Genomic DNA, 15,549 nt, shown 5'->3' with positions numbered 1-15,549 from the left:
TTCAAACACCGCAACCACTGAGAAAGCCAGAAGTGAGCAGCTATTAAATGATGATTTAGCCTATAAAGTGCTGCTCAGGTTCCCTTTCAACCATGACACTACCCACTAGAAGCATTTTGTACTTCAGTGTCATACAGAAATGACAGCATAATCTTATTTTTTTTAATTTGACTTACTTTTACTGAGATGTTTCATAGGTATGTGGTGTATCAGAGGCTGATTCTCCTTCACCCAAACATGCCATATCATAACTGCCCTAAGTCAAATAGAAAAAACGTTAAACCAGGCTGATTTTTGCCACATGGGTCTAACAGGACAGAGAAGATACAAACATATAGCATCCTTATAAAACAGAGGTCACTAACAGGCGGACCGCGGTCCAGATCCAGACCCACAAGGTGTCCCATACAGGCCAGGACCTACAGCCAAAACAGAAGTTTATGATTAAACACCTGGCGTGGTGAAAAATGGAAAAAATGGAACGTAAAAAAAAGAACAAAGGGTGAATACCTGACAAAGTGCTTGTGCAATAATGAAGCTTTCAGGATTCAGCATTTCATTTTCACTGTGGAATTGAGTGAAATCTACAGTGGAAACAGACTTCATGCTAAAGGTCTCTGTAGTGAGACTCTGAAGTGTATGAGCTTCGGGATTAGCAGGTTCACTCCAACATGTTAACATAGGGCACGAGAGGAAGACAACTGTGTTACACAGCTGTTCCAGTGCCTCGCTTTTTATACTGGATGTGCTAAATCACTGACTTGGGTATTATTTATTTCTTCTCTCTACAGATGGAAGTGATGGTAAGATGGGGTGTATGCTGAGAGAGGATAAGTTATTTTCTGATGATCCCGAGAAGCTGAGATTCCAGAAACTTGTATGTAGAGACAGTCTGCCAGGGCATGTTACTGTGCGCTCCTTTGCCCAAACAGTTCCACTGTCAGAAACAATTCACAGTACACTATCATCCCTGTGTGTCGTCTGGATCAGAGCATCATTTGTGGATCTGGACTGCTCTGTCTTTTACATACTTTTTGCCGACACATTGGGACACCAATCCTTCTGCTCCAATAGAGACACAAAAGCTCTGGGTTTGAGTAATTGAAAACCAAAATTTACACTGAAATGCAAAATTTTAATCTTTAAATTATACCAGTGTTTATTTCTCCTCTGTATCAAATTAATTAAATTGATGCAGATTATTTAAACTGCCATATATTCTAGGATACTGACACTTAGAAGTAATTATAAGGGGAAAAATTGTGTTAACCAAAGGCCAAATTGTGTCTTTACACTTGTAGTGTAAAATAAATTTTGTTGCGATTTTAAAGTTGTAAGCTTAAATCTGTTTTAAGCCCTGAAATCTTCAGATGGATGTCTGCTCTTGAAGCTATGATGGCTCAAAAATGTAAGAATAAAAACGAAGTACCAAATTTAGACCCCTCCTTTTGTACTTGGATTGCCTGTGACTCTGAAAAGATAAAAGTATCACATGCCTTCATTAAATATTATATTACTCTATAAATACATCAGTTGATTTTGACAGGATCAGGTGGGAGCTTTTCTTCCTGTTGCAAACAGGAAGCACCAACAGAACAAAAAAAGGTTAAATTCCACCTGTAATAACTCACAGCCTATTTTCACCAGCATAGATCAAAAGAATAACACTTATTTAAACTCGCAAATAACTTGTTCTATCACAGTTGTGAAACTTTCTATAAATACTTGTTGGTATGTTGAAAACCAACCAATGTTATAGTGAGACCTGCAAAGCTATATTTAAAAGCCATGATATTCTTTTGGAGAGTTTCTGCCAAGATGCCTAAACCCATTCAGCCAAAGAATCATAGCAACAAAGCTGAATGCATTTTACTGACCGTTCTCAAGTTTATCAGCTAATGTTCAAGTCAAGTCAAGTAGCTTTATTGTCATTCCAAACATGTGTGCTGGTACAGTACACAGTGAAACGAGACAACGTTCCTCCAAGACTGTTGTGCTACATATGGCATATAACAGACAATCAACACAGAACTACATAAATTGCAATGTGCAAAAATGGCAAAAAAAAAAAAAAAACGAAACAAAGACAGTTCAACACCAGACAGAAGAGAACAATATAGACACAAGACAGTGCAGATACAAGACACAACAGTGCAATAGAAATGTGCAAAAGACTGAGTATTGTGCAAAAAGTCACTTGGTGTATGAAGGTGTGTGTGTGTAAGTGCTTGGTAGTGACGTGTATGATCTCTCTGCGGTAGAGTATCAATTCCTGTGCCTGTTACAACACACAGAGGTGTTTGTGTGAAGCCAATTTAATTAAAACTAATAGATAACGCCTTATTTCATATCATCATGTGCTGTATCTGAAGCATACTCTCTGTTTATTCATAATAATAAAAATAATAATAATAATAATAATACATTTTATTTGAATGTGCCTTTCAGAACATACAAGGACAGTGTACACATCAGAGAAATAAAAAGCAAGCATAAAAGCAGGCGGTTTACAAAATCACAAAGGATAAAATAGATTTAAAATAGCGGAATGGAGAAGGCTATGTGGGATAAGTTATTTTGAACAGGTGAGTTTTGAGTCTAGACTTAAAGAGAGAAAAGCAAGTGATATTTCTTATATCAGGAAGTAGGGAATTCCAAAGTCGAGGCGCAGAGCAGCTGAAAGCCCTGCTCCCCATAGCGGCAAGACGGGGAGAGGGAACAGAGAGAGAAAGCAAAGAAAAGGATCTAAGGGATGGTGATCTGAATCAAATCAGAGGGGAGAGCTGATGAATAGCTTTAAATGTATACAAAAGTATTTTAAAATTAATGCAATATTTGACCGGGACCCATTGAAGCTGCTGCAGGACAGGGGTGATATGGTGAATAGAAGGGGTCCTGGTTATAATACGGGCAGTGGAGTTCTGGACACGTTGAAGCTTATGGATGGAAAAGGAGTGAATTGTGGTAATCAATCTGAGAAGTAACAAGGTTATGAACAAGAATGGCAGTAGCATGTGGAGTGAGAAAAGTTCAGAGACAATTAATGTTACACAATTAGAAATATGCAGACCGAGTGACATTATTGATATGCGAATTAAAAGGTAAAGTACTGTCGAGGATAACACTAAAACTTTTTCACACATGGAGAAACGGAGACCGGTGAGTTATTGATAGTAATAGAAAAGCTATTAGTTCTAGATAAGGTTGATTTAGAGCCTACCAGAAGAAGCTCTGATTTGTTACTGTTAAGAAAGAAGAGAACCATGAGTTGAGTTCATTTAAACAGAGGGTGAGGGAGGATGGGGGAAGAGCAGAATCAGGTTTAGTGGACCGATAAGCTGGGTGACATCAGCATGACAGTGAATCTGAATATTATATTTATGAAAAATGTGTCCACACAAAGAAGGTAGATAATGAAAACAATGGGCCCCAGGAAAGGGTTTAAAAGTAAAGGATTTAAGTCGAATAATAATACTTTGCGATCAGATAAGTATGATTTAAACCAGGCTAGTGGAGTATGAGAGAGACCAATGGAGATTAACCTACTAAGGACAATGGAGTAAGAGAGAGTGTCGAAAGCAGCACTCAGATTGAGGAGAATAAGAATGGAAAGTAAATTGGAGTCAGCTGCCATAAGAAGATCATTGGTTATTTTCATGCACTGCCTTTAGGGATTTGCCAGCTTGCTTAGTTTGTAGCCGACTCGCTAGCAGCACGGCCTCTTTACCTGGCCCTCCAGCACTTTCCATCGTATTGTGTCAGATGTTTACTTACTCCTTGGCCTCCTTTAGCAGTAATTATACGTGTAATAAATGTAGCTTGTTTGCAGCTCTGGAGGCCAAAATCATTGAATTAGACCCTCGGCTTCGCACCCTTGAAAAACACATAGCTAGCCAGGCCCCTGTAGCCAGTGTAGCCAAAGGTAGCATAGGCCATTAGTTTTCCCCTGGCAGATTGTCCCAAGCAGCCAGGTATGCCATCCTTATACAACTACTGGAAGACACTGAAAATCTGCACTGAAAACCTTGTGATTGTTTTGGTTTCTAGCCGATTGCTGTGGTAGCCCGTATCAGGGCTACAAGCATTGCAAGAGCTTGGTCCGCATAGGTGGCAGTAAGTTTGAATGGTTTCTGGTGAACATTGTCTGTGAAGGAAAAACAGATAAAAATAAACTTGGGTCTATCATTATCATGAAAAATACCCTGAAAAATACATGGAATTTTTTTTTTCTAGAAAATTACCATGGAATTGCACAGTACTTAAAATTAATTAGATAATATTTACAATTATTTTAAATAAAGTCTGCATTTCATTCCCTGTAAAATATCAGGAAGTAAGGCAATGTTAAATGACTTCATAAAATGGCCCAACCTTGGAACGCACAAGGTACAGTGTTAAAAGGGTAAATATTGTATGTTCTTCTGGATAATTACCAGGTAATTACAAAGTATGTGAAATTACTTAGTGTAAATTTTTTCATTGTTTCCTCTAAATTTCAGATAAAAATATGTTGAAATTACATGTAATTACAGGGTACTTTTGCCCTTAGTTTCGAGTTGTATTATAAAGTGTCACCTAAAAAAGCTTTACTATTAGCACAGACACATCAAGGTAGCACTCTGTATCACTTTAATCATAACAGGCTGAATGTCAAGTTCTTTAATAATGAGAGCTTGGGTGACTTCGATCTCTCAATCCCACCTCTGAAAAGAGACGTACAAACTCTGGGAAGTGTTTGAATAGGACAATGTTTTTATTCTGTTTACTCAGACACGGCACCGGACTAAAACCATGAGCTTCTTTTTCTTTTAGATATTATCTTCGATGAACACAAGCTGTAACAAACAAAAGTGATAGTTGTCATAAATGTCTCTAATTTTTACACTTTCTTTTATCACTTCATCTCTGCTCCAAATGCATGCATGTTCTAACGACTTTAGAAAAATATCATGGGATGTTAATTGAACATACAACACTACAAACTCTCATGGAAATAATTTTAAAAATAAGAAATTACAGAACAATTACAACACATGTGCACTATTAACACTTATAATAATAAATTCCTCAAAAATATGTTCATCCTTTCCCCCTCAGCCCGTCCCCTGCACCCTAAATACAAAGCAGAGGTTGTCCTTACAAAACAAAGGAAAGCATAGAGAAGTCACTTGCATAAGTCACATTAAACTTGCGCAGACATGGATGACTGAAGTTGTAAAGGTGCTGCAAGCAGGGTTGGCCATTTGGATCCTCATTCTGACGAGTCAAACAAGTCAAGCTTTGACAGTAAGAACCCAATACCAGCTGCTCTTTACTTCTGGAGCAAGAGAAAAATGTTGTCTTCTGTGCTCTTACTTCCATATATTTTTTTATTCCATACATGGCGTAGAAATGAAAAATCCAACATTTCAACACATCCCTAAAATTCAGCCAGAGAGAGAAATATTTCCCCAAAGAAGAATGAGAGGTTTCAGTTTGTTTCGTAAGAAAATTGTTTTCTTTGTATCAAAACGGGAACAAACTGATGGTGTTTCACCTCTGCAATGATGAGGCTTTAAGACTTGGTGTGTACGGCACATCATGATGAGTCACACAGATTCAAAGAACTTTTTTTGTATACCAAAATCTACAAGCAGATATTCAACATTCATCAGGGTCCCAGCAGACAGCATCAACACCACTCTGAACCTAAGAACTCATTAATGAAATGAACCCTAAACCCTTTTTAAACCTTTAAAACCACACATTGAAGGTTTTTGGAGTAGATAATAACAATAAATTATTATTGACAGAGACAGACAAATAAAAAAATCTGGAGTGCTCTAAAAATATTCCATAAGACAGGAAATGTTTTCTTATTCTCCCTTTTTTTTCTTATTGATTCAGCATTTTTGAGAAATAAACTTAATCCAACTTCACCTCACAGAAACATGTGAAAATAATTTTCTAAAAGCTTAAAGATGTTGCAACTATGTTGACAGCACATGTGAGCTTTGATGTTGCTGATGTGACGATACAAGAAAACCCAAAGACTGCCATGAAAGTATGAGATCATCCATCAGTGGACTGACATATCATGTTAGCATTTTAGCTGCTGTCATGTTGTTGTTGTTTTTTGGTTCCAGAAGTGATTGTATTTGGCTACTATGTTGGTTCTAAGTTATCAACTAATGATAAGTCTGCATCCACAGACAGTAGAGGAGCATTACACAGACACGGATACCTGTTAAGTAGTTCTCAGAACATTCCAAATAAAATCCTAGAATTTCACCAGAACTGGAGCTCCACCTTCCTGGACCGTCTGTTAGTACAGTAACCTCATAGAAGCCCTGTTATTCATCACAAGATGTCATTAAAAATGCTCCAAAAGGCTCCAACAGCACAAACACTGTCCAGAGGTCCAGTTCAGGGACTCCAGTTAGCTGAGGTGAAACCTAGTATACATGTGTGTGGCCATCTGCATGTCAGTGAGAGAGACCACACCCCTAATTATACAGTCTATAACTCACCTGTTTAATACAGTTTTTAATCAGGTAAGTTATAAAAACATTTTCCCCACATACAGGTATAATGAAGGGGGAAATATCTACAGAGACAAGCAGTTTGCGTATCAGGCTGTAAACATGTTTATTTCTGCTGTAAAGTTTTAACATGCGAGTCTGTGGGTACTGACTCACTGCTGCCTGCTGGACATTTCAGGAAATGCAGCTTTCAGGCTGTCAGTGTGACCATGCCCGCACTCAGAAGAGGGAGACCAAAAGACTGATCATAGATTACTTCTGGATGTTTGGTTGAATTTTTTACTTCAGTCTCCATTTAATGTGATTCAGGCAACAAATTTACTTGGCTGAGTTGAAGAAGCTCGATCATTTCACGCGTCTCTGTGAGATAAGCATGTGAAAGCTACACAGGCAGCTAACACTGGATTTTATACTCATTGCTCTTCTTTCCATACTACAAAATCACTTTTTTGGTCATTTTTACATCAAACAATGGGATCTGTTAATTTGTACTTTAGATAAATAATATTTGTTAAAATCTTTAACCAAAAAGTAAAACAGAGGTTGTTGATGGAAACACCAACAGCAAAAAAAAAGCACTTTTTTTGCTGTTGTGGTTGTTTTTGTGGGTAACTGGTGGTTTGCCCATTTTCTGTTTAAACTGTGGTTCCAGCTGTCAGCTCAGAGTCAGAGCTGTAAATCTGTTTCCCGTCACCTAACCCAACACTCAGGTGAACAATGAGAAAAAAAACATCAGGCAACAAGTGCATCAAATCAGTCTGCAAGATTTACAATACACATCACTGCCAGACCCAGTGCAACAACAGAAAGATTCTCTTATCACAAATTGACATCAACATTTGCACGATGGCGGTTTGGTGTTTCTGTACAGCAGAGAGGAAGGCAGTCAGAAAGGTCAGCTAGAAAACTCATATTTACAGAATAAGTACTAGAACCCGAACTGCTCACACCACCAGCCAGATGTGCATGCAGAGGAGCGTCCTGGCTTACATGGAAACACACGGGTCCGTGGACAGGAACGCACAGATACTGAGCATGCTCACTGTTTTCCTCATCCTCTTCTTCTTCATGACAGCTGCAAATATAAATCGTTCACATCTTTTCAGAAGAAAAGCCCCGCCCACTGTCTGTGGCTAACACATGTTCAGGGCTGTAGCCAGCAGATCACAAACTACTGATGTGGGGTAAAAGGAAATATATCATTATTTCAAAAAATGAAAACAAGAATAAAAAGATAATTAAAAATCGAACAAATAAAATCCATGAAATGAAATTAAAAAAAAAAAAAGATAATTTCCCTGTTGTAGCACGTACACCTCAAGATAAACTTTCCCATTCACCAACACTAATAAATAATAATAACAAAAAATATGATGACTGAAAGAAAATAACGTGAAAATAATAATAATAATAATAATAATAATAATAATAATAATAATAATAATAATAATGCATTACATGATATATTTCATCACTGGGTGCAGGCTGTCCCACCCATGATAGGACAAACGCTGAAGTCTTTAGCGACAAACAGCCTCCACCCAGGACAAATATGTACTTATAAAAGAGACTCAGAAGACTGCAAAACAAATGGCGAGTCCCAACCTTCAACATGTCCTCAGAACATTTTCTACAAACACAGAGGGTCTGTCAGGTTCAGAAGTGTGACAGTGTGATGATAAACCCTCCGTCACCATCCGTCTCATCCTGGTTTCTACTGGGACAGGTTTAGTCTAACTTAGCACAAAGACTGCAAGCCCAGCTAACTGAATTCCAGTGATTGGAGATAAAGTTCAAATCAGCTGAGGACCTCTGAGCCTAAACTAAACGCTGTGTCTGATGCTTTATGTATTTTCTACATTATCTTTCAAAGGAGTACGGTAGACCTAATATGAAAGTAATGCAGGTAATTTAAAAGGTTAAAGCTTGATTAAAACACAAGTCTGGTTAGCTCAGATTAAGCTTCTGGCTCTAAAGTCCACCTCCAGACAGTCAAATTCAGCTAAATGGACTAGTAACTGACTAAGAGGATTCAACATATAATGAATGTGAAGCGTTGACCCCAGCTGCCAGTCTCTGTGCTAAACATATTTCAGAATGATCCAATGGTGTCTTAGTGCTGGCTCGCTAAGCCACCATTCAGGACAAAGATACGTTGGTGGTGGTGATGTCCTCTCAGCAAGAAGCAGAGATCCACCTTCAGTCAGGCGGCTGCTATTTTGCCAGCGGAAAAATCCTCCCAGAAGAAAAAGAGAGAACAATAAACAACTACAGTCCAAATCAGAGTCAGTTTTAGTGTGACCTGTAGACCTGCTTCTCCACGGCAGGTCTGAAGCATTTAAGCTAACCCATCACTTCCATTGTGGACACATGATGCAGCTACCAAAGCCTACTCTGAGTCTGGTGTGGTTCAAGCTGTAGACCGCCAACGCCTGCCGTCTTCCAGCGCAGTGGGTGGTAGTGTGGGAGGGTCTTTTTGGGGCCTAAAGTGCAGACACCCGCACAATGTTGGCCTGGGAGTAGTCAGTGGAGCTGGTAGATTCATCACCTTCAGGGGTGGTGCCAGGTGGCGTGGGCATGCTGATGATAGCGGAGGTGATGTAGGGTTGGTCACAGTTTAAAGGAACCGTCTCCTCAAATTTGGCATTGAGACTGGATCGACTGGAACGACTAGAGAGAGGCAAAGGAGAGATACTTAGTACTTAGTCTTCACAAGCAAAGGTGAATTTTGAGCAGTTCAAATGGACTTTAGTTCAACTTCCTGTCATGTGTTTCAGTTGTAAACACATCAATTCATCTCAGTTCCCTTTTAGTACTGCTGACTTCTCCACTCCTATGTTGGCCCATCCCATGCTTCTCAGTCTCAGTTTAAACATTTAATATGTTTTTTATGTTCTGTTGTGAAGAAAATTTGGGTTTATAAGAATGTAAATGTAAATGATTTTACATTAAAATTCAAATTATATTTTATCATCTGAATTATTATTTTTTTTTTTATCTAAATCAAGGTTAAAGAATTACATCTCTTGCTCAGTTCTTTTTTTCTGCACCAATTTTAAGTCATTTATACTAATTTTACAACTGAGGTATACAAAAAGGTTTGGATTTGTCAGTACTGAATTTTAATACTTGAAGTTTTACTCAGATTGATTGATGAACACGACCTTTGTGTAAAAGTGCAGATCATGTAAACCTAATTCCAGAAGCTCTAAAAGAAAGGATAGAGCCTCCTCTACATCATCCAATGCTTCCAGTAAAGATAGCTCACATGCCTGTACTGACAGCTCTAAAATGCCCTCATTCCTGAAAACTCCTCAAACGCACCAAAATTTCCAAAATAAACTCAACCTCTAATACTTGGAATCCTGAAACTTGCATAAAGACCACTTTAAAATCTATAAAAACATTTAACTAAAATGACCTTTTCTAAAAGTACTTTTGGTATCTCTAGCAGGATCAAATCCTCTAAAAATAATGTCACTAGCTGAGCCCACGTCCTTATTTTAGGTGTGACAGTGTTTTAGTAGATAAAGGTGAATGGCTTGGACGTGAATTGAGTTGCGGTTTGGGGAAGGCCTCGAAGGGGACGGCGGCTTCCAGGCCTAGCGGGTCCCCATGTACTAAATAGAAGTGAAGTTAAAGAATATAAAAGGGGAGGGAGGAGGCTGGGGCATGTAAATTTATTTATTTATTTATTTAGGACAGTGCATGTTAATGAACATAAATGTAAAAAAAAAATTACATGAATGTAAACATACCAGATTATAGCCAAGGGCTAATTTCCATCTGTTGTCCTTAAGCATAAAAATAGAGAATGAACAGCTTGTAGAACTGGGGGAACATATATAGATAAGAATCCGAAGGAGCGTGTTTGGAGGCGTGGTCCTGCTCCTGAAATTCCGATGCTTTATCTCCAATTAAATCCACTTCCATACATCTAGAACCTTTGCAAGAGTGTCTGTTTTTTTTCCTTTAACCTGATGGTTTTCTGAGTTTCCTGTTCGAAAATAAAATGCCAACAATTGAGTATTTCTCTGCAATTACAAACTCTGTGTATACAATCTTGGTATCAAAATTTCATCAGAGGTGTAAATATTGCAGCAGATATTACTGTGTCAAAGTTACTGAGACTGGAACACAGAAAATGTAAGTAGATTTTATCCTCACCGAATTTTTTTTATTTATTTTGTAGCATATAACCATTTTAAAATGTGACTCCGTTCATATTTCATTCCAGAAATTCAGTAACCAACATATAAACATCATATGTGCAAAGATTTATGTTTCTAAAGTGAAACAGTGAAATGGAATACAAGCATGCTGATCCACACAGGTATGCACACAGGTGTACACACGGGTGTTCACAGACGCGGACTAAAGCTTTCTTGGCTGCTGCCTTAAAGCACATTGTGCGCTGTCTATCTTGCGTGCTGCACAATATCGTTTATTATTTAATATCTACTGTTATCTACTGCTAGCTAGTTTATTGTGATGGTGCTGTTTTTTTATTATGTTGCTCTTTGTTGTTTGCTTTCTCTTCTGTTTTTTTTCTCCATACAGATGACCCAGGTGTTTGTTTGTTTTTTTTCTTTCTTCCCCCCCTTCTCACCGTCTCTTCTCCCCTTTGGTTTTCTCTCTCTCCCTCTCTTTCATTCTTTCTCCCTGTCCTATCCCCCAGTCATGTCTGTCCCGTTTGTAGCAACTGAAAATAAAATAAATTCATAATTAAAATAAAGGTCAATCAAATGGACCAATATGGCAAGGCCATGATGATCCACTTGGTAAAATAAATCCGCTTGGCATCTTTCTTGGCCTTAAGACAACAATTCTGATGGCTAAAGATCCAAACGGGACACACAAAAAAAAAAGAAAAAAAAAAAAAGAAAGAAAAGTGAAAAAGTGAAAAATTACAGCACTGTCAATACATAAATATCTAGACATTGTACAAAAATGTCCAATTTTGGCACACATTGGACACTATGTTAGTTGAATTTTGTAGGTATTAAAGAGCAGAAATTATTTAATTTTATTAACAGGCCTAAAAATGCGTGTTTTTGAATATTTTTTTAACCACACATTTACATGGCAATGGCGCTTTTCTGCCGTGGGCATGGAGCGTCTCTGGCCCTTTAAACTCTGATGGGGCTGTAACTTTGGTTTCTTTTGGCCAATTTGCATAATTGACACCTCTTTTTAATCGTTTGAGCCAATAGGATCACAGTAATGATGCCACACTCACGTTACTTCAACCACTCAGAAGTTACAAGGCCAAACCCCACGTGGTCCCAAATTTACTGCATGTGGCGTCTGTCTAGTCACGTGTCTGTAGGTGGGTCTAAAATGGAGGTTGTTGACAGAAAATGGCTCTGATCTGGCTAGTTAGCCGTGGAAACTGCTGATAAACATGAGGCTACCAGCTACTGGTGAAAGTAACGGAGGAAATCGGGACGGTAAGCCAATTTCTGTCTTAGCGCATTTGCGCCGCTATGCGTTTTTGTGGTCTTCTTTTGCGGCTCATTCAGTGAATTTTGGTCAGAGTGTGGTGAAACTTGGTGTTACATGGTGTTATAGTTACATGAAGTCTGAAGAATCTCTGGTTTTGTTTGTTTAGCGGACATTTGGCATTTACCTAGCTGCTCTTTTAATCATGGCTTGTTTTAGTTGTGTTTGGTGGTTGTAGAAATGGTTTATATGAGAGTTTAGCTGAGATTCAGAGGTTTCTGTGGATATCACACGTCAGGACTTATATTTCTGACCCCGTGTTATAACCAATTATACGTGAACTCGTTCCTTTTGCCCCCGGTACCCGGAGCCGATCAGGTTAAAGGGCTTGTGAAATCTCTGGTAGCTCCTGGTAGAGCTTTCTTCAAGGATCATGTGCTGTAAATGTTCTTAAGAATTTTTCTTTTTTTCTTAATGACTTTTGCAAAGTCCACGTAGATACTGGAAGCTCATCAGGAACTTAAGACCCTTCAGAAGAACCTTTGTAACCTTCTGGAATATCCTTAAAGTCAGTAGGACCCCCTGCAATTTTCACAGTCATGTCTTCTGGGTGATTTTATTTCTTTATGGAGATCAAATATGACTAGAAGTAAACAAAGAGATGTAAATGTTGGATGTAACCGTATGACTGTAAAAAACAGAGTTGCAGTGCTGTCTAACATACCTGTTGGTTAGTGGTCGCTCCCTGATCTGGATGGTGCTCAGCTCCTGGAGACTGCCCTGCAGACCCACAGACATGTTGGAGTTTGGGACGTTGAAGGTCTTCCTCTTCCTGCGGCCACAGCAGGAGCTTAGGCCATGAGTTGAAGAGGATGAGATGGAGGAAGAGCAAGAAACCTGCTTCAGCAGTGTAACATCCTTGCAGGTCGCCTCATACGTCTTCTCATCTACAAACTCGTGATTCTGAGAAAAAGCAAAGCTGCAGTTTTACAGGATGGCAGGTAAAGGAGAATCTGCTATGAACTAGATCAGGGGTGCCCAATCCCGGTCCTCGAGAGCTACCGTCCTGCAGCTTTTAGATGCATCCTTGTTCCCACACACCTGAATCAAATGAATGGCTTGTTATCAGGCCTTTGCCAAACATGATGGCATGCTGAAGAGATCAAACCATTTGATTCAGCTGTGTTGGAGTAGGGATGCATCTAAAAGCTGCAGGATAGTAGCTCTCGAGGACCGGGATTGGGCACCCCTGAACTAGATAGATGTCCAAATTCAAACAGTAAACAATCAAACTGAATATTTTTTGTTTACTGCTGAAAAATTGGAAAAAAATTAATCTCCAGGTAAGGTAAATGATAGTCATTCTCATTAATTAAAAATATAATGATTTAGATTCAATTTAGGCTCTTTGAAGTTATTGAGAATTTTTTTAATGTGTTAAATCTATAAAATCTGGGAAAACATGTAAAGGAGTAAACTGTTAATCAGTTGGTCAAATAAAGTGTGTGTGTGTGTGTGTGTGTGTGTGTGTGTGCCTGCCTCCTCACCGTGGTCTTTTCCAGGCAGTTCAAGAGATGATGATGATGCACCTCGAAGTTAGGGTTGGCCTTACACACCAGCGCCTGTCCTGCTTCTTTGGATGCCTTCAAGACATAAACACAAAACACATGACCTCAGCGACCCCATCATTTACAGAGAAACACCTGAGCAAGGCTAATATTTCCACCAAAATCTGCCAAACCTCAGCAGTTCCATCTTAGCCACAATTCCTTCCTGTTCTCAAGTTAGTGTGAAAATGATGGATCACTCACTGGATCAAACCAAGGCTACCAACAGCAGCCATTCAGCAGCTTTTGTTTTACTTCTGTGGTTTGACTCCAGCCTCATTTAACCCAAGAGAGCCTCCAGAGCTTGTATAACTCTGGAGTTCAGACTGAATGTGACCCAGGTGGGCAGAAGAGTAACCAATCACGTGGAGCTCAGAAGCTCAGCTGCTGCCAAAGGAAGAGTCAAAATCATGAGCCCCTATGCTGGGCAGAAGCAACACAGCTTTTGAAATATTAACAAGACTTCATTCCAAAGTTTTGCTTTACATTGACTCTGCCCAGTTGCATGCGGATTGGCTGGGCGATTGACATGCAGTTCAGCCCAATTTCATTCCTCCACAAGTCAATGAAGTCCAACACTATTACTGATGATGTCATGAATCGCGCAGGTAATCATCTCATAACAGCAGAGCTGCATGGTAGGGCTCAAGTCAAAGGAACAAAACAAAAGAGGAAGAAGACAGAGCAGAGAGTAGGAGAGACACTGAGAGGTGGAGGTGTAGAGAACTTCCTGTTGGTCAGGTAAGGCACCCCCACACAGCAAAGGATCAGATCATGCACATGTGAGTTAGTTAGTGACTGACGGGTATTTTGTTTTTCAGACTGTGAGCAAAGCTAAGAAGGATGTGAAAAGACAGAACACTACAGACAGGCTACAGACAGACAGTGATAGAAACAGGATGAAGATGAATTCATCATGGACACTTCAGCATCAACATTTCAGTCAGCTAAACACATGAGCAAGGACCAGATGAGGACCAGCTAACACAGGCTAAATTCACAATAAAACACTTTCATTTAAAAAAGAAGAGCAAACTCTGTCCAGACACTGGATCAGAAATGATCTCCAAACATCCGGTCTAAAGCCAAAGATCATATTACCTTTACTCTATTTAGTGCTGATATGAGACTGTTTTACAGAGAAAGTCCAGACTTTGCAGGGTAAATGTAGGGTAAGTAACAAGGCTGTCACTTTCTGCTTGTGTTGAGGAAGTTTGGAGTTTTGAGGAATTAGAAGGTTATAGCTTGTTCCCCTCCCACCACTGCCAATGGCCTAGAGCCCTCTTATATTCCAACAGCAGGGATGGAACCAGTGAGATGTAACTCAGCAGAGTTACTTATGTACTTCACTGAAGTACAGTTTTAATGTCCTTGGACTTAGATTCTTATCTTTATTTTTTTATTTTAATTCTACTGATATGTGGTGCTGTATAAAACCCCACAAAGAAAATGATGCTTCTGTCATCCGAATTTTGCTTGTAATTTGGCCTCATTGATCACAAAAATAAACCAAAGAAATGTAGGTTTTTGCTTTGCAAAGAGTCACGGTGTATCTGCCTATGTTACTCCGCTTTAGATTCTAGACCCTCCAGAGTCTTGTGGACATGTTGTGGGGATATCAGGATGTAGCCATAGTCAGTCAGGTCTTCTACCATATCTGTGCTGAGCTGTGAACTTAGAGATGGATCACTTTAACAGCGAAGAAGAAAGGGTCCATCAGAGTTTGCTGTTTGTCAGGTATCTGGGAGCTGGAACCACCTGAACCTTCAGCGCTCTTGTTTGGCAGGTAAAGAGAAACTAATGTAAAAGGCTGGAGTTTTGAAATGAGAGCACAGCTTTATCATTACATTGATCCAAAAACATGTCACTGCTGAAGCGCACACACACACACACAGATGAAAGCACAATGAAAGCAGCCCTCAGCATGCTCCTCACAGCTGGATATGAGACAGAAAAGATGAGAAACCAAGAGAACAAAC

At 39.2% G+C, this 15,549-nt stretch overlaps 1 protein-coding gene across 3 annotated transcripts in view; it reads right to left on the bottom strand.

Annotated features, from left to right (window-relative positions):
• Positions 1-9,004: 9,004 nt before the first annotated feature.
• Positions 9,005-15,549, bottom strand: part of LOC146614855 (A-type voltage-gated potassium channel KCND2-like) — a 108,906-nt gene continuing 102,361 nt past the window's right edge. For 2 of the 3 annotated variants that reach the window (XM_085376531.1, XM_085376529.1), the window contains 3 exons: positions 13,511-13,606; positions 12,688-12,926; positions 9,005-9,182 (listed from right to left, as the gene is read on the bottom strand). In XM_085376531.1, coding sequence (XP_085232657.1) covers positions 9,005-9,182; positions 12,688-12,926; positions 13,511-13,606 — 513 coding nt within the window. Of the gene's footprint in view, positions 9,192-12,687; positions 12,927-13,510; positions 13,607-15,549 lie in introns of all 3 variants that reach the window. The other variant, XM_085376530.1, reaches the window with a different exon arrangement.

Source organism: Diplotaxodon limnothrissa, linkage group LG17 (genome assembly GCF_057381915.1).
Source record: "Diplotaxodon limnothrissa isolate DT_005_m linkage group LG17, D_limnothrissa_male_GT1.1, whole genome shotgun sequence".
Classification (NCBI taxonomy): domain Eukaryota; kingdom Metazoa; phylum Chordata; class Actinopteri; order Cichliformes; family Cichlidae; genus Diplotaxodon; species Diplotaxodon limnothrissa.
Note: the sequence above shows the minus strand (reverse complement) of the source record. Positions and strands in the feature narration are given on the sequence as shown.